Genomic DNA, 23,583 nt, shown 5'->3' on the forward strand with positions numbered 1-23,583 from the left:
TACGTTGTGTTCTGCCTCTGCTTGATTATCCTTGGTATTGAGATGGACTTCTGTTATCTTTTAAAAGATCCCTTCTGTGCTTGATTTGGTTTAGTTGAAGCAACTCTATGTGATGTTGGCTTCTAGTTATATTGAGATGCCAATATAGAGGAAGATAATTACAGGGTGTATGGACATGGAGTCTGTAAAGAGCATCTTCATTTTTACAAATGCTTGGTTCCTGAGTAAATTAAAAGATATAAAGTATTGTTGGTCACTTGAAAATTCTCTTTGCAATATCTGTTGGTTTTGAATCAGTTATATATGACGATGTCATTGATTACTGCCAATGAACTCTATAATCACTTATTGGCTAACTATTGCTGGTGCTTTTCTATGTCATAAAACCACCGATTCCCAGAGTTCCTCTTGGTTATCGTGTTCCCCTATCTCTACAGTAATCTTTCCCTCTATTTATTGATAAACGGCAAAGCAGCAATACTTGAGCTACAATTTATGGACTCATTTTCCTGGTTTTGTCAATGGGGATTAATGAGCAGCCGTTAGAATGTAGCTTCCAATTGTTCATTCTAGTCTTACAGCTCAAACATGGTTTAACCCTCTTGACGGGTCGATGGCAATTGCTTCATTCCTGGAGAGGCTAAGCTTTTCAAGAATGGACTGGTTGCTGGTTACCAATATTGTTTGGCCTGCGTTCCAATCAGATAGTCAAGACATGTACACTGAGCTAGTTACCAATATTGTTAGGCCTGCGTTCTAATCAGATGGTCAAGACATGTACACTGACCTAAATTAGGCTCCCCATTAAGGGACAAAGTGGTGGAGATCAGTGCAGCATTATTGTATTTTAGGGGCCTTGATTTGGAATTCATATGGGGCCTCGGCTCAATACTAATCGGAGATCTGTAGATATTTATACGTCAGCTCCCATTGAACTTTGAACTTAGATTACTTTTATAGCAGAAACGAGACACTTTACTAATTACTTTTTTTTTTTTTTTAGAATGTACTAATTACTTTTTGTTTTGTTTAAAACTTAGATTATATTGAGAAAGAGAAAAATAAAAAAAGAGGGTGACGTGAACCAAAACTTCTGTGAGATCATATAAAATGATGAAAGTCATGTAGATTAACTGAACAAATTGAAAAATCACCAAAGAAGCTTTAACAAGGTCTTTTATAACAGAAGGAGGTTTAGCTTTGATTCTTTCAATGCTTTCTTCTTTGCTTACCGTTATAGCTCGCTATACCTCTTATTACCGGCTACTTCTACACCTCTCGGTCCTTTCTCTTGCTAAGGACAAACGTATTCAACTTTTAATTCAATCCAAGATAAAAGTTTCTCAAAATAAGACAAGAGGACCGGGTTGATCTCTTCGAGTGTTCCTCAACCATGTCATACCAGGAGTTACTAATTACTTGATGAGTATATGAACATTTCTAGAAATTTTTTTTTTTTAATTTTTTTTATCTAATTGGTAACATGGTACGAATTTGCTCTACAAATGTGGAGCATATTGAATGCGGTTTTCTTTTTGGTTTTCCTAAGATTTGTTTTGGTTCTAAGGCATCCTGCTGAAGATACTGTAAGCGGTCCTTAATTTGTTTCTGCATTCAGCTATGTGACTCATTCCTCTCATATTTCACATCTTCCTTACTCCTGTTTGTGAGATTTGAGAGACTTAATGCAGAAGACTTATTATGTGTGTCTAGATCTCATGCGTCATTGCTTTCTGATAGTTGAGAGAGTTGATGCAGAAAGCATGTAAGGATGTGGACTTGGCGCTTAGCTGCAAACAATTTAAATTGAATCACAGGATTGGATTCAGGCAACAAATGGAGCTGTATTCGTTGCCTAAAGCTCTGCATGACTCGTCAATCCAGCTCGAAAGAGACAACCGCGCTAGCTCCTAATTTGTGTTTGTTCTTAAGGAGTTGCAACTGTTTTCGAAATATAGTGAGGTCTAGTATGGAGGATTCAAATTTTGGATTAAATGGGAGCGAAGTAGCAAACTATGAGTTGCCCAATCTATTTTACTCATGAGTCCTAACTAAGGAAATTTAATGTCTGAAATTTCTAACAGGGCATTCTTTTTCTATTGAATAATCCTGACTTAGCTCTGCTAGGGCTTTGAGCTCTGCCGCATCTGGTGGTGGCGGCTGTCACACCTTCTCCATTTTTATGGACAAAGTTGCAGGCCTAGTCCTGTTGTCTTTCTTTTGCGTCTCTTTTGCTAGTTGTGGCTCGGAGCTCCTAGAGAAGAAGTTTGATGGGGAAACGGTTCTTTTGGATTGGATGGGATCGTTGGATCGCGATGCAGTGATGGAGGGGCCTCACTTCTGAGAGGCTGGAGAGTTGGAGTCGGGGTTTTGCGTTTTGATGGTTTGTCGCCGGCATAGGCTATGCGCAGTCGTGGCTTTGATAGTGTTGCTGGGTCGTCAGAAGTGGTTGTTAGCGTCGATCTCGTCAGCGATGGCTATTGCAGTTTGGCATCCTCCATTGCAGCCTTGCAGGTCCTCAGGACGCATCCGTCAGTGCTGTTGTCCAGCTTGTTGGTATCAGTATCCGGATCTGGGATCAGGGTGGGCTTGGCAGATGGAGCCGGATCTGGGATCCGGGTGAAGTTTGGTTTTGGCCTGCGGCCCACAATCTTTGTTGGGCTTTTTATGATTTGCTAGAATGGATTTGGGCTCCTGTGCCTTATTGGTATTGGATCCAGGACCCAATTCTACGATATTTGTTCATGAAAGATCGTCTGCAACATGGTCATGTTCTGACACCCTTAGCTGGCTTCGATCTTTAGGTGGGAGAGTGCCTTCATTCCGACGCCAAGTTGATTTTTGTCAATTTGTGCGTTGGAGTTCGATGGGTAGTCAAATCACCGACTACTCAATTCACTACACGGCTGCAATCCGTAGTGTAAAATCAGCTCTGCGTCTCGACGTTGTTACTCCTTGCGTTATTAAGTTTTTATATTTTACATGTATTTTTCTTTTCGGGTTGTTTTATTAATTTCTTATTGTCTTTTGGTATCGTATCGTTGTACTATTTCACTTTCATTAAATAGCTTACCTCCTTCGATTCGGAAAAAAAAAGAAAAAAAAAAGTCTGAAATTTCTAGAATATCAGAAATTATAACAACATTGATGTATAATGACAACCTTACAAAAAATATATATATATATATATATATATATATTGTTCAATTCAATAACACGATATCACATCGATCGAAAATATGATCTATACTCACTAGAAACAAACCCCTCTCTGCCATCGAAAAAAAAACAAACCCCTCTCCAGTTGGCTGCTCCGCCGCCGCCGTCTCCCCCACAATGGTCAAGAAAAGCGACAAGTCAATCACGTTACCAAATGATACGTAAGCCGTGACTACAAACAGTTGTTTAATCAATAACACTTTATCAAAGACCATATATAATAGTTCTTGGTTGAGTGACATGCATCCGTATGATACCACATGAATCGATCATGAGAAAAACAAAGTACATTGAATTGAAAAACATAGACCATGGTACTAGGTTTAACTATTTCTTTATGTTGTGAATTAGTGGGTGAGTTTATAATCCAAGATGATCATGTATCTATCATGGGTTTATATTATATAAAAGCATATATAAATAGCGATGAAACTAAAACTAAAAGACCTAACTAGCATCCATGCATGAAAAGGAACTATTTGGCCTGTATCATACTGACCATAATTTGCTAAAGCAGAATGGGAATTCATATTTGAATTTCTACCAACCATTTTGTATGATTAGTTTGGGGTATTTTCCTTTAAATAAAAGAGATCCCAAAAATGTGAGAAATTGAAATATTGTTTAAATTACATAAAGGACGAACAACTCTTTAAAGATGATAAAGACTTCTAATACTTGCGTAATATATAAAGATTTACTAAAAATGTCGTTACGTCTCGTAGTTGTTTTAAACAACAAGCAAGGAGATGTGAAGTCATTGAGACTACACTAAATCTTCTTCAAGCCAAATGAGTTATTTTATCTAATCCTATTTGTGTGGCTAATTGATAAGCAACCACCAATAATACATAGGTTTGTTTACGGTACATTAAATAGACATGTTCAATATGGATGTAAATTGGGTAGCTTCATGCATTTTTAAGACTAGTTTGGCTAGATCTTGAGTTAGTCTATGTTGCAGGAAATGAAATTTAATCTTTCTTGATGTATCCATCGATACATTAATATATATCATAAAACTTTTCATATTTTTTTATGCATACACACATGTCTTAAGCCATGAGTCATGTATATGTTAAAGATATATTATGCCCTAATGGGCGTCCACTTGTTTAAAATCTAGCATTAGGGACTGGTTTAGTGCGAAAGCCAACGTGATTTGATGATTGAGATTCCAACACCACACACATGATAATGGAACAGAAGAATATATGATGGCCCCGTGCCGTCGTCAACAACCTCACAAGTCATAATCACAAGGCCTTTTTCTTTGTAATTGACTGCAAACCTACTCATGTCCATTAGATGGTCCGAATCTGGAAAAAGAGTGGAAAAGATTATGAAAAAGAAGAGACACCCAAAAAGATTAAGTGCACTGTTTTGAGGAGAGAAACAAATCATTGCTTTATTTTGGGTGATTTTATTTAACATATATAAGTACAGATTTACTCATCTAAGAGACAGTTTTAAGAGACTGTGAGGGATAAATGTATCTTAACCACATGTATTAAATATAAAAGCATAAATTATAATAACTTAAAACTGTGCATTTATTTTTAGCCGTCAGATTCACTTGTCCCTTACAGTCCCTTAAAAACTGTCTCTTATGTGAGCAGACCTTTATATAAGTATAAAACAGTATGAATTATAAAATAAAATATTTTCGACATGAGCTGGAAATTAAGAGAATTTTGAGAAGTAATTTAAATATTGGGTAAATAGGGATTATTGCAGATTTATGAAGTTATTTTTAGCCTTTTAGGCCAGCAAATTACATTCTAGAAGGAGTTTTTATCATTAACAGTGTCTAAACTTTTTTTTGCACCGGATAAAATGATACCCAACTTTCAAAAGTGATCAAAATGATACCTAAATTTTTAAAAACAATTCAACTTGATATCTCAGCTTATTATTTGTTATTTCTCTATTAAAATTGATCACGTTCGGTATATGTGAAGTGTTTTGTGGGGTTATAATAGTACATTCACACTAAAACTAACTTTTAATAGTCGCGCAATCACAAGTAAAGAAGAATTAAGCTTGGATAGTTAGACTGTAGATGACTAGATGCAATATGCAGATTGCAAAAGAATGAGGAAGAACGAGAACATAAAAAGAGAAAGAGAAAGAGAAAGAATTAGAGGATAATATTGTCATTTCTAACTAAAAATTGAGTAAAAAGTTGTATATACTTTTAGTTTTAGAGGAGATGTGACAGAAAATGGACAAATGTATGAAGTTGATCAATTTTTATAAGTCTAGGTACATTTTTGATCACTTTTTAAAGTTAGGTATCATTTAGTCCGGTGCAAGAAAGTTTTGACCCTAGTGGTGATAAAAACTCATTTCATCTAATAGTTTTTTTTTATGAAAATAGGTTAGCCCTTTCATTAAATTCAGCAAACAGTACAAGAACGAAACACCCCTATGGGATCAACAGAAAGCAATCGTTCCTTAGAACCATAATAAGCCCTATTCTAGACAAATAACGTCTCATCTAGTCCCTAGTACACCCATCTTTTAGGAAGTTCACACACCATTATTATGACAAAAACCAGAAACCTCGAAGCAAACATAAAAGGTAACAACTAAGACACTGGTTTTTGCGACCCGAAAAACAAAATTAAATGAAATCACGCTTAGAAAGTGATTCCTCACCTTCTATCTCGACCTTTGCAACCGGGGACTCAGGCTCACCCTCCCCTACTTGCATTGTTCCATGCACATTAACATCCTCATTTGTTGAGTCTTCCAAATTTGACTCAAAATTCAAAGCTTTTCCCCTCCTCTTATACTTGCGGATCTTCTTCTCCTCCTGTTCCTCTTTAGCCTTAACCTTATTATTGCTTCCCTTTGGACGCCCAAGCTTTTTTTTTTAGGTGAGACCAGTAAATTCCCATTCTTATGCTGCACAATCAAGGAGGTATTCTTTCCAACTTCCAACGTTGAAACAGGCAAAGCTAGGAACTTCTTCCCAAACCTATTCAGCATTGCTAGAGCTTTTCGTTTCCTCCCATTTGGCATCACCGGCATGGAAGAAAACTCCACCCGCTCATTCTTGCTGACCTCAGACGTAATTGGACTCAAAACCAACGATGTCGAAGCAACATTTTGCTGGGTGAGGAAAATAGGAACTCGGGGACTCACTCCCCCTATAGAAGACAAGTTCTCCAAGACTGGATTCATCCTAACATGGCTTCCCAGGATCATGGAGCTCAAACAATAAGAATTGGTCCCTGTTGCTCTGCGGTCAACTCCACCGCTCAATGCCCCATCACCATGATCCAATGAGCCCGAACCAACCTCCAAACAAACGAGAGCAGTACTCCCCGTGCCCAACTCCGTCTCCATCACAGAGGGCACTACATCCTTCCTCGAGGTCAAAGACAAACTGGCTATAGCCGCCACTGATGATCGTGCCAGAATCTCTTCCTTTTCTTTGATCAAAGTTTTATCACAACCCATCGCATCATGAACAAATAAATCATAGTCACGACAATATCCCTTGACCTTCTCATAGATGAATGTTAATTCCGGCTTCACCACCGGAGAAAATTCAATGACTTTCCAGGTACAAATCCTCCGACGAACATCACAAACTATCTTGATCTGCTGCTCTTCTTCTTTTCTTTTCAGGGCAGTCAAATCCATTCAAACCACTTGCCCTAGAGTTATACTCACCATAGTGAGCGATGTCTTATTCCTCAGAGCAAGAGGAAGACCCCTCACCGCTACCCAAGTCTCCATCAAATTCAAAGCCACCGTCTCTGGCGGATCAAACCCGTCATATTCTCCCACCACAAGTATCGTGTTACAATAGAACCAATGATCCCCATGCAAAATCCGATTACGCACAACCTCATTCTCAAATTGAAACACGAAGCGCTCACCTGCATCTTGAATGGTAAGACCTGATCTGATATGCCAAATTATAGAGATTGTACCCTTAAACCCTAGAAGCCTTGCCTTCGGCACTAGCAGTCGGCCAACCATGTACCAATGGTTGTCCTGGAACGCCACAGCCCCTGCATCCCCGAGAGCCACCAAAGACGAGTCCGTCTGACTCAGGGTCTCCACCTAATCATTCACAACCCCAGCCATCGACAAAGAATCAAATGGGAAGAGATGAAGTTTTGCAAATTTTATCGATGAGAACTTGCATCGAGAAACCCTAGCAAAGACGGCTAGGTCTTAAGAAAGTATTATAGGGAGTTACCGGTGAAATCATTTCATCTAATAGTTCATTGAGGAGTTTTGGGAAAGTAATTTCAATTAATTAATTAATTAGTTTTTAAATAATAATTTATATTATTTTTTGGTTCAATTATATGTGAAATACTAAGACAAAAGACATAAAATATTGTGCACAATTTTTTAATATACGAGAATTTTCACGAGTTCATTTTTAAAATAAAAAAAATACACAAATATTTGAGAAAAATACATTAGAATATGTACTATTCACAGCATTAAATAGGAAATAACTAATTGTGCTTCAAATATGATATCAACAACAAATTTTTTTAAACAAAGTTCTTATCGATCAAAAGAACGTGTGTAGTTTTAGTTTAGTTTATGAAATGAATGTTATTTGTTGGAATTACGATATTCTTGAAACTCAAATTGACATAACTGTAATGTTTCGGAAACGTATATTTTCAGTGTGTGAAACGTATATTTTCAGTGTGTGTAATACCTTAACTGTGAATGATCCTAATCCAACAGCCTTGAATGAAATACACTGAATATACATGGAAAACAATAATCTTGATCCATAATTGCCGATCCTAATCAAATCTTGGTATTTATTTTCTTGGGTTTGAGTCGATATGAGAGACAGAGAGAGTGACCATCCATATGAGGTAAGCAACAAGAAGAAGAAAAACAAAAACACAAAACTGAGAGAATAATCTATGGCGTGCTGACGTGGCGGATATAAAGACAAATGGACCACAGGAACGCTATGTGCCCCCCACTATTTAACCCTCCTCGTCGCTGAACTAAACTTGTGCACTTGGTGTTCCATCAGCAACAGCAACACCCACCAAAGTCTCTTCCTTTGTTTTGCCGGAGTCTCTGTTTCACTGAGATAACCAATAACCCTAGTAACCACCTTGTACCTTGTCCTAGATTTCACTTGCGTCGCCGTACCAGGTAATCCAATCCAATCCAATCCGATTCTGGTTTTATCTCATCCAATTGTTTCATATATTAGATTCACTTTCATACTGTCCCCACTGTAAAACCAAAGCTTTGATCTTTAGAGTCTTGAATTTATAGTATGATAGTTTGATGCACACTATTTTGGGCTCTGAATGGTTTTTCTATTCGCATTTCATCCCAAGTTGTTTAATTTTTTGCTATATGATAATTCACTGTCACCTTTAATATTGGTATGGCATTGCTTTCGTGGGTTCTGTGATACTTTATTAAAGTTGTGCACTTTTATTCTGGGTGAAATGTAGTTGTTGGGATTTAATCTAAGAGTTGCAAGTTCAGTTGGATTTTTTTTTTTTTGGAGTGGTGAGGTTTTACAGTTGTAAAGTGTATCACTTTAGATAGGTTTTAACTGGGAGCATAGAAGGTTTTTGAGTCGTTGTGATGGTTCGAGTAAAGATGGTTGATATGAATTTCTGTTCAGTGTAGTTGATGAAAAGGAATTCTGTTTTGCTTTTCCAGGGGCCGCCATGGCACTCATTACACAGACAGGCTCGTCATACTGCATACGTAACGAGATGTTTCAGAATAAAACTGGACAAAATGTGGTGTTTAGTAGGGCAAGCAATATAGAGGCGTCCAAATTGAAGGACAACTGCATTGGCTTCTCTTCGTTATTGTGTAATTCTGCTAGGAAGACACAGATTTTACATACGGACAATGCTGGAGTAGGACAGAAACGAAGCCATAGTGTGGTAGTTGCAGCCAGTCCTCCCACAGAAGATGCTGTAATTGCTACGGAACCGCTGACGAAAGAGGATCTTGTAGCGTATCTTGCCTCTGGATGCAAGCCTAAGGAAGCATGGAGGTATGTATTATCTTACTTTACATGTATCAAAGTGGGTTATATTTACTGCAACGTCATTTCTACTTGGTTTGAAACTTGAGTACCTTGGTCCTCTATGTGACCCAGTTTGTTGGATAAAATCATAATTATAAGTCTTATCATTCTCCATCCTCAGAATTGGCACTGAACACGAGAAGTTTGGTTTTGAGCTCAAATCTTTACGTCCAGTGAAATATGAACAAATATCTGAGTTGCTTAATGGGATTGCCGAGAGATTTGATTGGGAAAAAGTTATGGAAGGTGACTACATTATTGGACTCAAACAGGTAATTTCTTCTTATTTACTTTGGAGACATTATATTCATTACATGTCTAACTTCCTTTAGTTCTCTGTCATTTCGATGCTAAGATTTTCAAATTGTATATGAAAGTGATCTTTTTAACATCTGCATCCTCATATGGGTCCATTTTAAATTAATTTTCAGACCCCTTGTCATTTCCTGATTTTTATATTAAACTTGCAATTATGTCCAGGGTAAGCAAAGTATATCACTTGAGCCTGGTGGCCAATTTGAGCTTAGTGGCGCACCTCTTGAAACCCTGCATCAAACTTGTGCTGAAGTCAATTCACACCTCTATCAGGTCAGTGAAATAACTGGTTCACATGCTAGCCACTCCATGCATAAATGCTTTTAAGTAAAGTCTTGTTGGCCAATGAAGGTCTTTTTTGCGAGTTAATCTGTTCGTATGTTATTTTTTTTTCTTCTTATTAGGTCAAAGCAGTTACAGAGGAAATGGGAATTGGATTTCTTGGCATTGGTTTTCAGCCTAAATGGGGACTGAAGGACATACCTATAATGCCCAAGGTATTTGTTAATCCTCTTTCAACCATATTGAGATGCAGAAATGCATCATTTGGTGAGATAAGGAATTGAGATGGCACCTGCCAAAACATGCTTCTTCGGATTGTATCAGTTCTTTCTGTTATGTAGAGGCATATCAGGCACATTTCTCTCTTTTTTATTTTTATTTTTTTTTAAATTTTTTACAGGCCATTAGAAAGTGAAGTTTCTTTTAATGTGGATACTTATTTAAATAGTATCTTATTAGATTAAGATTGAAGTAAAAGAACACCAAAGCATGTAACCTTCTGTTGTAACTCTTATAACTGATGCTACGGTTAAAATGCTCCTCTTCAAATTTGATGCTGCAGTTTCTATTGATGCCCAATTTGCTCTTGTTAGCTTTTAATGATTTTTCTTTTCATATTATTTGATATTTGGTTTGCTGTCATACTGATCAAGTGTTTTTTGGCTCAGGGAAGGTATGAGATTATGAAAAATTACATGCCCAAAGTTGGCACGCTTGGACTTGATATGATGTTCAGGACATGCACTGTACAGGTAGGATAATTGCTACTAATCCAATCAGCTATTTATTGGAATTCTTCTTACGGTTGGCTATTTTTAGTAATGCGATATTCCATTGGTTGACTGAGGAGTCGGATCCTTGAAGCTCATGCTGACATTCCTTCACTTCTAGGTGAATCTGGACTTCAGCTCTGAAGCAGACATGATAAGGAAATTTCGTGCTGGTCTTGCTTTGCAGCCTGTGAGAAACAGTGATCCCGTTGTTTTTTCTGTAGATTTGTCATTTATCCAGTATCTAACCTTTCAATAATTGAAACAGATTGCAACAGCTCTATTTGCAAATTCACCTTTTACCGAAGGAAAGCCAAATGGTTTTCTAAGCATGAGAAGGTCTCTATAGTTCTATGATTTGTCTCATGTATTTCCACTATTTTTCTTTCCTGTAGCATCTATATTTATTTATTTTCGGTCAATTCATGGCATCTGTGTTGATACTTCATCCTTGGTAACAGTCAAATTTGGACCGATACTGACAACAATCGCACTGGGATGCTTCCTTTTGTTTTTGATGACTCCTTTGGGTAAGATCCTAGTCTGTACTTATGAAAGAAGTTTTTTGGTTTTTTCTGTGACTGGAAGTTTTTATTTCAGAATCCAAGTATTTTAAACAGTTACAATTATTTGATGCTAGGTAATATCAGTTTGAGAAGAGACTAGCCAGTGTGTATTATATAAGACATCCTCGCTCTCCTTATATGCGTAATGTAGTTACACATTTACTCATTAGCAGACTATTATGAATCTTAACCAAACAGGTCATAACCTGATTTAAAACATGCTCCCTTAATAATCAATTGGCAGCCAACCAAACATTTGCTGGGAAGCTTGTTATTCTGGATCTGTTATATCTCTTAGGTTGAATTTGCTAGAATTGGTCTATTTAGTTGCTAAAATGGAAGCTTGTTCTTTAATCAATCCTATGTAGAAAATGGTTTTGGATAATGTTGGAGTGATTAGGTTCAAAAAGGTATGCAAAAGCTTGTTCCCTTGTTTCTTTACTGCTGGCATCTGTTCAAGTTTTGAAGGTTCGCGGCCAGCAATATTTACTCTCTTTTGATTGTTGTGGAACATTAACATGATAATCTAATTCACTATAAGGAAAATCTTAAATCAAATTATTGTCGTTCAGCTAGCTGTGTTCATTCATCCTCCCAAATGATAGAACCTAAACTCTGAAACAGAATGAGCCTCCCTCTAATTGATATGAGTAGATTACTAGGTCTCAAAATTTCCAATTTAAAATTGAGTTTCCAGTGGTACAAATGCCTTCTTTTTTTTTTTTTTCTCTCTTCCTTTTGTTAGTTTATATTATTTATTTATTTTATATAACTTCTTTTGTGTTTATTTCCTTTGTTCCCATTTGATGGTATAATGCTTGAGTAATTCTAATTTTATTAAAAGTGGAAGTTTTTCTGTGATCCTTCTTCCATTGATAGGTGTATGTTAGTTTTTAATGAATTTTAGTTGGTCTTATATGCCCTCTGTTTGTTGATTTTGTTATGCAGATTTGAGCAGTATGTTGATTATGCTCTTGATGTTCCCATGTACTTTGTCTATCGGAATAAAAAGTATATTGACTGTACTGGCATGACCTTCCGGGTTTCTATCTATCCTTTACAGCCTTGTAATTTGACACGTTTTCTGTACTTGCATTAATGGTTAGACTGATGCCGCTGACAGGTTTATTAAGGACATAGTATGGTTGTCTTCATGCAGGACTTTTTGGCTGGGAAGCTTCGTTGCATTCCTGGTGAATTGCCAACCCTGAACGATTGGGAGAATCATTTGACAACGATATTTCCTGAGGTTTACCACAATCAACAGTCAAATTTTAGTACATGGTTTATTTTTATATTTGTATTTCCATTTTTCATTTTATATTTTATGCTATTGCCTAATTATGCTTCTTTTTTTTTTTTTTTTTTTTTCATTTAGGTCAGGCTGAAGAGATACTTGGAGATGAGGGGAGCTGATGGAGGGCCTTGGAGGAGATTATGTGCTTTGCCAGCATTTTGGGTAATAAGCATTTTGACTCTTTATGCACTGCTCCTGTATTTGTTCTTATCTATATGTATGCCACAAGCTTACATGTGGAGTTGTTTCACCTTTTTCTTAACTCCGTCCTCCGATAAAGTTGGAACATATGTTTAACATTTTGTATCTGTCCTTTAAGCCTTTTGCATGTCATATGTTTGTTGTGAAAGGCCAAAATCATATCTGATTGCTAGCTATCCAGTCTCTGCAGGTTATGCCATTATCTACTAAAATTCAGCAACATCAGCTGATTATGATTTTCATTCAAATGTCAGGTAGGTATACTGTACGATGAGGTTTCCCTTCAAAATGTGTTGGACATTACTGCTGATTGGACCCCTGAAGAAAGACAGATGCTAAGAAATAAGGTGATACTAAATCCTGCCTGGCAATACCATTTGTTTTATTCAATAAAAGAGAAATTATAAAGTTCATTGTTTTATGTCTTTGCATGCATGATTTTAAATTTGTATCCTCTGAGCTCTATAGTAAGAAATTACTTTTGCTTGAGGAAGTTGAGACCAGCAGAGTAATTAATGACATATTCAAAATAAGAAAAAAAAATGTGGCAAAATTTTGGCACTCGTTTGATGCTATACCTTTTGGTGTGGAGACTCAGAGAAGATTTATCGGGACTGAGATCACAAGATTGGCAGACAGGCAATGAGACAGCCTGGCCATTCTGGCCTAAGTCCAGCTAAAGCGATATATTCTTTTTCTTTGGAAGAGTTTCTAGGAGTTTCTGGCATAATCTGCGAACTTTCTATATTTCTCTTTTCATCTACTCAATCAAGGCTAATTTGTAGGTTCATAAATTTATTTACGTTCCTTCAAATCATTATTCTTTCATGACTTTCCAACTAAGGATTATTTTGATACTTGTGAAAATCTAATTGTAAGATTATTCTTATAGGTTCCAATAACTGGTCTAAAGACACCATTTAGGGATGGATTGCTCAAGCATGTTGCTCAAGATGTTGTAAAGTTGGCAAAGGTAAAGTAGGGGATCTCTTTGTTGCTCTTAATCTGTTTCTGTGCATTTTTAGCTCATAGTATCCATATGTTCGTCTCCAGGATGGACTTGAAAGAAGAGGCTTTAAGGAATCTGGCTTCTTGAATGAGGTGGCAGAGGTGGTTAGAACTGGTAAGTAATTAGGAGTTGCTCTTTTCTTTTCATTTGCACATTTTATGTTTATGTCTTTCTATTTTCAGAATATATGGTGTTTATATCGAAATGTAAATTATTTGGCAGGTGTAACACCAGCTGAGAGATTATTGGAGTTGTACAATGGGAAGTGGGAACAACAGATAGACCCTGTTTTTGAAGAGCTACTATACTGAGGTGGAAACTCCAGTGGGGTCATTTTGTGTGTGAAACCTTTCAATGTTTTCAGGTGTAATCCTAGTTGTTTCTATCTTTAGCTGCTTTCAGTTTGCGATTAGAGGTATACCTTCCCGCAAGAATAATTTATGTCATGTAAATCTTAGGCATGAGGCTTCTCATCTAATTTACACTGGATATAAGCAGATCATTGTTCCAGGTTATGTCATGGAAGGTTAAAAATAATTGCAACTTTTTTGAGTTGGGAGTCATTTGTACAACCTAATGGTATGTTGTTGTGGTAATAATACGCTGCCGAGTTGAACAGAAGTTCACTTGCTGCAGCCCACACATTTATGCTGATTTCCTCTTACAGTTGTTCGAAGAGTTCTTTGCTTAATCTTATCGTTCTTTTCTTCCATGCTTGTTTGTGCTTCTGTAGCTAATTATATCTGTTATATCACATGCTTGATGGTATATCTGTTAGGCCTCAAGTAGAAGAGCTTAAATCATGCAAAAGAAAGACAGTTCAACATTCCTTTCATCCTTTGGCCAAAAAAAATGTTTCATATTGATATCCACTTTAATCAATGCTGATGAGTGGCGTGCCCCATAATTTTGCCGACTTATAATGCCCCACAGATTACACTGAGGTTTTGATATAGCTAAGAGTGATTCTATTCATCTAGATCTCTACTTCTAAATTTCACAATAAACTTTCATTTTTGCCCATTTATTTATATGTTGCCTTCTTCCGCCTCAATTCCCATTTATTTGTGAATTGTGCATTTGTGCTTAATATTATTCGGTTTAATCCTCGCATGTCACTCGTGGGAATATATTTTATTTGTCTTTCAATCATTTTTGCAGCATTACTATACTGGCTATAGTGAAAGTTGTTACATAACTAGTTGAACTGGGAAACAATGTATATATAATTATATATAGTCCTCGACGATCACCATTTTTCTTGTCGAGAAATATCAAAGTTGTTGCAGTGTACAAGCAATGGCACTCATTTCCCAAACAAGTTCATCATACTACTGCAGAAGCATTGGCTTCTCTTCCTCTGCATTTTATTCTACCACTGCTAGGAACATACAGATTTTGCATACAGACAATGTTGCAGCACAGAAACAAGGACGAAAGAGTGCGATAGTTGCTACAAGTCCTATCACAGAAGATGCAGTAGTAGCTATACAATGCCGCTGACATAAGAAGATCTTGTAGGCCATCTTGCCTAAGTCTCTCTTTTTCCTTCCAAAACTTTTCTTCTTCCTGTCTTCCTCAACGTTTTGATTATGAATATACATATAAGTTTAGCCCACTCGATATTTTGATTATGAATCCCCGTGACTCCAGTGTTTTCTAGTGAAAACTACATTCATACAACACACGTACACAAAAGTAAATTAAACCAAACAGTCTATAGTTATATTACTGCACATATACTTGCTTCATCGGCCAAAACACTACCTAAGAACTTCCTAGATACATACAAACGCAAGATCCAAAAGCCTATTATTGATCACTCGATCACTATTCCACGCACCTCAAGGTTATTCAGCTCCTTGGGTCTCTTATAGTTCTTCAACAACAATGAACAGCAAACAACACTGACAGAAGAAGCAGCCATTGCAGCTCCAGCAATCCAAGGGGGTAAGCGAAATCCAGTGGATGGGAAGAGAACTCCTGCAGCTATTGGGATCCCAAGCACATTATATCCCAAAGCCCAAATGTAGTTCAAACGAATACGGGTGAAGGTTTTCCTTGAAAGATCAATGGCAGTTATCACATCCTCCAAGTTGCTCTTCATTAGCACAATGTCTGCTGCCTCAATTGCAATGTCAGTGCCAGCACCAATTGCCATTCCTACATCTGCCGCCACAAGTGCTGGTGAGTCATTGATGCCATCTCCCACCGTCGCCACAGTGTAGCCTGAAGCCTATGAATAAGATATTTGAAGTTTAATAACCTGTTAGCATAACTAACATAAACATGAATGAACTCAAGAACTTCCTCACGTAATAAAGTCATTGTATGTACCTGCAATTCCTTCACTTTATCTGCTTTCTGGTCAGGTTTCGATTCGGCTATAACAGTATCAATACCAACTTCATTGGCAATAGAATTTGCAGTTCCCCAATTGTCACCTGTCACCATTATGCTTCTAACATTCATTGACTTGAGTATGGTAATTACTTCTTGAGCACCTGGTTTCAGTGGATCAGATACTGCTAGAACTCCGGCCACTTCTCCATCTATGGCTACTAGAATTCCAGTTTGAGCCAGCCCTTCAGCTTCTGCTAGGTAGTCTTCTGCATCGAGTGGAACTGCAATGTTCTGGTCCACCATCAAGCTCTTGTTCCCCACAATTATTTCCCTGCCCCGAACAATAGCCTTCACCCCGTGACCAGTAATGGAGGCAAAGTCATGCGCTTCTGGCCCGGCTGGATTCTCTTCATCTTCTCTGAATTTTTTGGCATACTCAACAATGGCCTTGGCCAAGGGGTGTTCACTGTTAACCTGAAATGTATGCGTTATAAAGAATTGTTAACATACATGCTCAAATGTTGATTTTGATTCTGAAAAACATTTCAGTCCATCTAATAAAGCAGATATAGCAATTGCTTACACAGGTTAAAAGCCTACCTCTGCTGCAGCAACAAGTTCATAGAATTCTTGAAGCACCATATTTTTCAGGAGTCGTGTGTTAACAACCAGTGGCTTCCCAATTGTAAGAGTCCCTGTCTTGTCGAACACAATGCAGTCCACCTACAACATCAATAATCACATTCATAGGAAGCAAACCCAAATTTTCAGGGTGGGCATGGTCATCAAGGTCCACAACTTGGTGAACCAAATAAAAATATACAGCAGCAGTTATAACTTAAAACGAATATATACAATTCTTCAGACCTTTTTTTAACATTTTTTTTTGTCGATGCAACTTCATAATGGGTGAAAATGCAAAAAAGATGAAGCTCTCTAACCTTATGTGCACTTTCTAATGCTTGACCTCCTTTGATCAGTACACCTTGGGATGCACCGACTCCAGTACCAACCATGACAGCAGTAGGAGTTGCTAGGCCTAGAGCACAAGGGCATGCAATAACCATGACAGAGATCCCAAACTGGAGAGCAAGCTGAAAGCTATCCATGGACTTCGGTATCCAAGATTTTGGGTAGCCATGGAATTTTCCAGCCAAAAACCATGAAAGCCAGGTAGAGAATGAAAGCATGATCACCTGAAAATTATAACCACTTTTTAAAAAGGAAAATCCTACAATATCTTCAAGTAAACCAAACAGAAAACATACAGGAACAATGAAATTGCATTATAAGTTTCTAAAATATACCAGTGGCACAAAGAATTTAGAAATGCGGTCAGCAAACTTCTGAACAGGAGCTTTTGCCATCTGAGCTGACTCAACAAGCCGTACAATCTGCGCGAGGGAACTTTCTGATCCAACCCGTGTTGCCTTGATATGCAACACACCATTTTCATTTACAGTACCTCCAATGACTGTATCACCCTTCCTTTTTGCCACTGGACGCGCTTCTCCTGTTATCATACTCTCATTTACATGGCTTTGTCCCCATATCACATAACCATCCGAAGCTACCTTCGCCCCTGGAATAATTTTGATGACATCGTTCTTTTGTATCAACCGACCATCAATTTCTTCTTCACCTAAAATGTTTCCTTCTTCGTCTAGAGTCAACAAAGTGGCTGTTTCAGGTGCCAAATCCATCAGTTTGGCAATAGCATCAGATGTCTTCCCCTTAGCTAACACCTCTAGGTACTTCCCTAAGAGAATGAATGAGATTAGCATTGCACTAGTCTCAAAGAAATCTGTACCCTTAAAATGTGGGGAGGTGGCAGCTCTCAGTACGGAGTAGACTGAATAGAAATATGCTGCATTTGTTCCCAAGGCAATTAACACATCCATATTAGCAGAACCATGGCGCAATGACTTGTATGCCCCAGTATAGAACCTCCGGCCTATGATGAACTGCACCGGAGTAGACAGAATCCACCTTACAAGCTCCCCAATGCTGAGCATATTTACTACTTTCTTGTCTAAGCCAGGCTTAAGTCCAGGGATGTACATGAAGACCATGGAGGTTAAAAATACTGGAATGGTGAAAATCAAACTCCAGAGAAAGACTCTGTAGTACTGCTGAATTTCCTCCTTCCTATGATTTTCTCTTCCTGCTCCACCGCCTGGATAAATTTTTGCCCTGAAACGCCTGGATCCAGTTGTTTCAATCACATTGATGAAATTTCGGGGCCCTGTCATATCTGGCTTGTAAGACAGGGAAATTTTTCTGTCATCATGATGTATGTCTACACCTTGCACCCCAGGGAGTGCTTGAAGAGACTGTTCAAGTATTCTCATTGAATGATTGGTCCTTACACCGTCAACTTTAAGATCTATCTTGCTCATGTCTTCACCTGAATTAATAAGTATGGCTTCGAATCCAGTGTCTTCAATGGCTACCATCAGCTGATTGCAGCTCACTATCTTTGGATCATAGTGGACATCTGCTTCTTCAGTTGCTAAGGCAACTTGGGCTTTTTGTACACCATGAACTGCCTGCAAAGCTGATTCAACAGTGGAAGAGCAAGAAGTGCAAGTCATTCCTTTGATCCTTATTCTGCACACCAACGTGGGCTTCTCGTTTCCCTCATCAGCAATCAATGTTGCTTGAAATCCAACATCTTCAATAGTCTCACGGATAGTCTCTGCCTAAAAGGTGTAAAACAACAGCTAAATAAGGCTAATTAAGTATGAAAAAATAAACTTCTACATAAAACTAATGGGAACAACGATGAAAAATGAAACTAGAGAATAGAAGCCTGATAACAACTCCAAAACTATTTTGAAGTTCATATACAGTGACAGCCAAGAATCTAAAATCTTGTATGAAATGTCTCTACACAAAACTTGCTCAACTACAGATGTCTCCTGCTGGTTCAACACTCTTGAATTAAACACCTGGTATTATCTAGTATGAAAAATGAAACACAGAAAACCATAGAAGCCACTACTCTTCATGCTTAGTAGAAATCAGTTTGTAGCCACACTGTTGGAGGCATACAGAAAGTTGTTTTCATACAGTTGCAACCTCATCTGTATATGTTCGGAGCCTCCACTAATCTTTTTGATTTCGTATCTTGGACTTGTGTCTATGACGATGTTGTTTGTAGGCTTCTACTATCTTTCTAATCTAAATCCTAAACTCTAAATCAAAACCTCAGGAAAATGTCATCTTAGACATAAACACAAGAGCAGCAGGGAGGGTGCATTGACACCCTCATTCATTACTTAGTGCAGTCCGAGAGCTTGACCTCCTTAGGCAATGTTGGGTTTTTACTGTCTCTCAAGTGCTAGTAATAACTTAGATCATGGTATTATCTCGAGTTTGATTGGAGAAAGCGGCTTCTGGATGAGGAATTGGCTCTTATTTGTTTGATGGGAAGTAGCTTTCTATTTCGTACCACAATTGCGTGATTGACGGATGATTGGCTAGAAGATGATTTCGTACCACACATACATATATATATAATTTTTTTTTTTTAGTTATAAAATCGAATTTTAGTTTGACATCATCATCCAAGTGATCCAACAAAACGATGATTCTCACGGCGAAGAAAGAGTAAAGTAATGGACTTTACGTTAACGAAATTGGGGAAGAACATGACTTGGGCACGGTTGTTGAGCACGTCGACCACCGCCTCGCGAATCCCGGGTAGCCTCTTCACAGCCTTCTCTACCGATCCCGCGCAGGCGGAGCAGGTCATGCCGATGACTGAGAACACGGCCTTGGACTCGGTGCCCACCACCATAGTGGTCTCTTCCGTCACCACACCCTTCGGAATCTTTGGCATGGAGGGGTAGTGAGGCCGCGGCGACAAATCGCTGCCACCGCGGTCCGCCATCTTTAACGATCTCATATTGAATCGATTGTTTACCTAAGATTTATCGTCTGGTGTTATTGAAGAAGATTGATTTCTTCTTCGTGACTAGATTCATTGAACATGCAGAAGTTTAATCGATTTAATTCAAATTTAAAGGCATTATCTGCCTCTCTTTCATACATTGGTCATTAAATTCTTTCTATTATTGTTGTTGACGTGCACAAATTCATTTCATTATTTCTTTGCATTTAAAACTTTCTTTAATTGGTTAATGACTTGATCAATTCTTCAAAATAATTTGAGGGTTTGATTATAAATGTAAAGTGCATAAAATTCAGAAACCTACCGCGTAACTAGATAACTAGCGTACCGCGTATTCGCACCGCATTTTGGGTAATAAGCTCATCTCTTATGAATTTCACTTGCGCGCTTTCAACTTTTTTTTTCTGATACAGATACAAACATGAAACAAATAAACATATCATTTTGAATCAAAACTACTGAACTCGAGTTGCTCATGATAAACTATCAAACTCTAGCAACATAGGTACTGATTGTTTTTGCTTTAAAATTTCAGGTGGGTTTACTGTATGATGAGGTTTCCCTGCAGAATGTGTTAGACATGATAGCTGATTGGACTCCTGAAGAAAGACAGATGCTGAGAGATAAGGTGATAAACACCTATTTACAAAAATGTGTCATCCTGCAAATACAATTGGGATTGATTAATTTACTAATTTTGCACATCTAAGTGTGAATTTTTTTGTCTTGCAGGTTCCGAAAACGGGTCTAAAGACACCATTTCGTGATGGATTACTCAAGCAAGTTGCCGAAGATGTAGTAAAGTTTGCATAGGGGTAAATTTCTCTTACTACTGAAATAGTATGCATGTGTGTGCATGCGATGGGAGCTCATGGATCATCTGTTCTTGTACAGGATGGCCTGGAAAGAAGAGGCTTTAAGGAATCAGGGTTCTTAAATGAAGCGGTGGAGATTGTGAGAATAGGTAATGACATGCATGGCCTTTCAAATTTTTTCTTTTCCGGGGATATTGACTCGTCCATATATGCATGGCAGGTGTAACACCAGCTGAGAAGCTATTGGAGTTGTATAATGGGAAGTGGAAACAACAGATAGACCCAGTTTTTGAAGAGCTACTATACTCATGAACTGAAGTTGGGCACTTCAGCAGGGTCACTTTTGTGTGTGACCATCGCAAAATTTCTGGTGTAATCTATATGTAGCTGCTGTCGGTTTGTTTATGATATATTCAGGCATTGGATTTTAGGCAAATGATCTTTCAGTTTTCAGTACCCAGGTTATGTAAGGAAAGGTTAAAATAAGTTCAAGCTTCTTGGTTGAATTGATTTGTTCAGCCTAATGGTATGTTGTGGAAAGCCCTTCTATATATATAATTTTTCTGATTTGCCCTTGTTGAGCTGTGTGAAAATTCCAGAAGGATTTTTAACAATGTAGTTCTGAGTAAGCAAAGAGTAAATATGCATCTGATGTGGCATATCACTTAAGCTTGAATTAATTAAATCTTCATCCCGGCCGTTCGATCCTGGTGTGTAAAACCTTTCAACTTTTCAGGTGTAATCCTAGTTGTTTCTATTTTTAGCTGCTTCCCGGCCGTTTGAGATTAGAGGTAGACCTTCCCACAAGAATAATTTATGTCATGTAAATCTTAGGCAGGAGGCGTCCCATCTAATTTACAATGGATATAATCAGATCATTGTTCCAGGTCATGTCATGGAAGGTTAAAAATAATTGAAACTGGTTTTGAGTTGGAGTCATTTGACCAACCTAATGGTATATATGTTGTTGTGGTAAATAATACACTGCCGAGTTGAATAAATGTTCACTTTGCTGCAGTCCAGTTGATTCTTCGAGTTGTTTGCTTAATCTTATCGTTCTTTTCTTCCACGTTTGTTTGTGCTTCTGTAGCTAATTATTATCTGTTATATCACATGGTTGATGGTATATCGATCTGTTAGGCCTTCAGTAGAAAAGCTTAAATCATGCAAAATGTATAAAGGATGTTTGGGAATGGATTAAAATGATATGAAAATGTGATGAGAGAAGGTTTGCTTTTGTCAAGAATGTTCCATTTCCCTTTGGCCAAAAAAAAGTTTGATACTGATACATTTCTCTTTAAAGAAAAAGAGACGTTGATGATCAAAATGAATTCTAAAGCTTGCTATATATACATCAGTATAGACTATTCTAGACTATAATCAAAGACGGTATATGCTCTAAATACATCAGTTCATGATAGTGGGCCTCTCTTGAATGGCCATAGAGTTTAATTCGGTGGTTTTTTTTGTCATGTGGAATATTACTTTTATCAATGCTGATGAGTGTTGTACCCCATAATTTTGCCCACTTATAATGCCCCACAGATTAATTAATTAAGCTAAGGTTTTGATAGATGCCTTTGCTTTCTATGGCAGATGCCACGAGGCCTTTCTCCTCTTTTGATGATGAGAATAGACAAAGATTGCCCAGTTGAATATGATTTTTGGTATCCAAGTTTAAACCTTCAATTCTCGCAAAAGAAATCAACTAAATTGGAAAAATCTACGGATGTTCATCAGAAAAACTAAAATTTCTGCCAACTTTGACCAGGATATATGCTCTAACAATGACAACAGTGTACTAGTTTTTCGAATTCCGACTTGAATACTTGTGTTTCACGGTCTCCTATCCGTTCCTTTTCTTCCATCTGATCGATTTCATGTGCCTCAGCAACTAAGACCTCCGGAAAAAAAAAAAAAAGTTACTAACTTTAGATAAATTGGTAAACACATTTCCCACGAGTAATCTTGCTGTATTTACATACGTATATGGATTAACTTATCATAAATGCTTATAAACTAACTAACTAAGTAATATATAAGACCATGCACCCAATATTTCAATCAGAATTGGCATGGAACATGAGAGGCTTGGCTTCAATTTAAAAAGTTTACGTCCCATGCAATATCAACAAAAGCTGATCTCCTAAATGGTATTGCTGAGAGATTTAAGTGGGAGAAAATCATGGAAGGTGATAACATTATTGGACTCAAAAAGGTATAATTACTTGTGTTCTTTGGGATTGCATTTTCATTATGTGTTCGTTATATTATATGTCTAACTTCCTTTAGGTATATTTGGATGGTATATTCTATTTTCAAATTCTATGTCAAATTAAATGATCCATTTCTAAATCTCATTACTTGATCCTCATATATATGACTATATATCATTTATTCATTTTTTGGACAGCAGAGTAAGCAGAGTATATATCACTTGAACCTGGAGGTCAGTTTGAGCTTATTAGTGGTGCACCTCTTGAAGTCAATTCACAACTCTGTCAGGTCAGTTAAACTAGCTATATATATATATATATATATATATATATATATATATATATATCAGTGGTTTTGGAATTCAGATGCAAATTAGGGTCACCCTTCATGCATAAATATATACTAGCCCTTTAACATGTGCGGAAATTGACATTTATTTTTATTTTTATTTTTTAACAATCTTTCCCTATATTGAGGAAGTTTCTCATTTTTTAATGGGAAGTATTGTAAATTTTTGAAATATGACATAGTCAATTGACTATCTTATACTCATATAGAAATAATTTATTTAT

At 37.4% G+C, this 23,583-nt stretch overlaps 2 protein-coding genes and 1 long non-coding RNA gene across 4 annotated transcripts; 2 read left to right on the forward strand and 1 right to left on the reverse strand.

Annotated features, from left to right (window-relative positions):
• The first annotated feature begins 8,220 nt into the window (after window positions 1-8,220).
• Window positions 8,221-14,396, forward strand: LOC112176081 (glutamate--cysteine ligase, chloroplastic). Its single transcript, XM_024313899.2, has 16 exons — window positions 8,221-8,376; window positions 8,902-9,247; window positions 9,402-9,552; window positions 9,761-9,868; window positions 10,000-10,092; window positions 10,546-10,629; window positions 10,769-10,837; window positions 10,916-10,986; window positions 11,109-11,177; window positions 12,162-12,255; window positions 12,373-12,462; window positions 12,592-12,672; window positions 12,966-13,058; window positions 13,604-13,684; window positions 13,765-13,834; window positions 13,943-14,396. Exons 2-16 carry the CDS (start codon window positions 8,910-8,912, stop codon window positions 14,029-14,031), a joined length of 1,581 nt encoding a protein of 526 aa, XP_024169667.1. The 5' UTR covers window positions 8,221-8,376; window positions 8,902-8,909; the 3' UTR covers window positions 14,032-14,396.
• Window positions 14,397-15,319: 923 nt separating this feature from the next.
• On the reverse strand, window positions 15,320-20,098 carry LOC112176080 (probable copper-transporting ATPase HMA5). Of its 2 annotated transcripts, none has more exons than XM_024313898.2 (6): window positions 19,695-20,098; window positions 17,371-18,765; window positions 17,005-17,259; window positions 16,664-16,786; window positions 16,058-16,537; window positions 15,320-15,956 (listed from the first exon to the last, which is right to left on the reverse strand). In XM_024313898.2, the coding sequence occupies exons 1-6, from the start codon at window positions 19,971-19,973 to the stop codon at window positions 15,540-15,542; spliced, it is 2,949 nt and encodes a 982-aa protein (XP_024169666.1). In that variant the 5' UTR covers window positions 19,974-20,098; the 3' UTR covers window positions 15,320-15,539. The 2 variants fall into 2 exon arrangements, with proteins under 2 accessions (XP_024169666.1, XP_040366851.1); XM_040510917.1 differs by lacking the exon at window positions 19,695-20,098 and adding an exon at window positions 19,145-19,251 and having other exon boundaries at window positions 15,540-15,956.
• Window positions 20,099-20,170: 72 nt separating this feature from the next.
• Window positions 20,171-21,300, forward strand: LOC112176082. The gene is made up of 4 exons (XR_005803300.1): window positions 20,171-20,607; window positions 20,712-20,794; window positions 20,874-20,943; window positions 21,015-21,300. It is a non-coding gene; the product is annotated as an uncharacterized LOC112176082 (long non-coding RNA).
• Window positions 21,301-23,583: the final 2,283 nt, after the last annotated feature.

This window comes from Rosa chinensis, chromosome 7 (genome assembly GCF_002994745.2).
Source record: "Rosa chinensis cultivar Old Blush chromosome 7, RchiOBHm-V2, whole genome shotgun sequence".
NCBI classification, from domain to species: domain Eukaryota; kingdom Viridiplantae; phylum Streptophyta; class Magnoliopsida; order Rosales; family Rosaceae; genus Rosa; species Rosa chinensis.

Bases quoted from the DNA above. Each gene is read 5' to 3' on its own strand.
- LOC112176081 (XM_024313899.2), top strand. From the start codon at position 8,910: ATGGCACTCATTACACAGACAGGCTCGTCATACTGCATACGTAACGAG. The intron at 13,059-13,603 runs GTGATACTAAAT...TTATTCTTATAG, and splicing joins GACAGATGCTAAGAAATAAG to GTTCCAATAACTGGTCTAAA. The intron at 13,685-13,764 runs GTAAAGTAGGGG...GTTCGTCTCCAG, and splicing joins ATGTTGTAAAGTTGGCAAAG to GATGGACTTGAAAGAAGAGG.
- LOC112176080 (XM_024313898.2), bottom strand. From the start codon at position 19,973: ATGAGATCGTTAAAGATGGCGGACCGCGGTGGCAGCGATTTGTCGCCG. The intron at 18,766-19,694 runs GTAAAGTCCATT...TACACCTTTTAG, and splicing joins TCTTCCCCAATTTCGTTAAC to GCAGAGACTATCCGTGAGAC. The intron at 16,538-16,663 runs GTAGGCTTTTAA...CATACATTTCAG, and splicing joins AACTTGTTGCTGCAGCAGAG to GTTAACAGTGAACACCCCTT.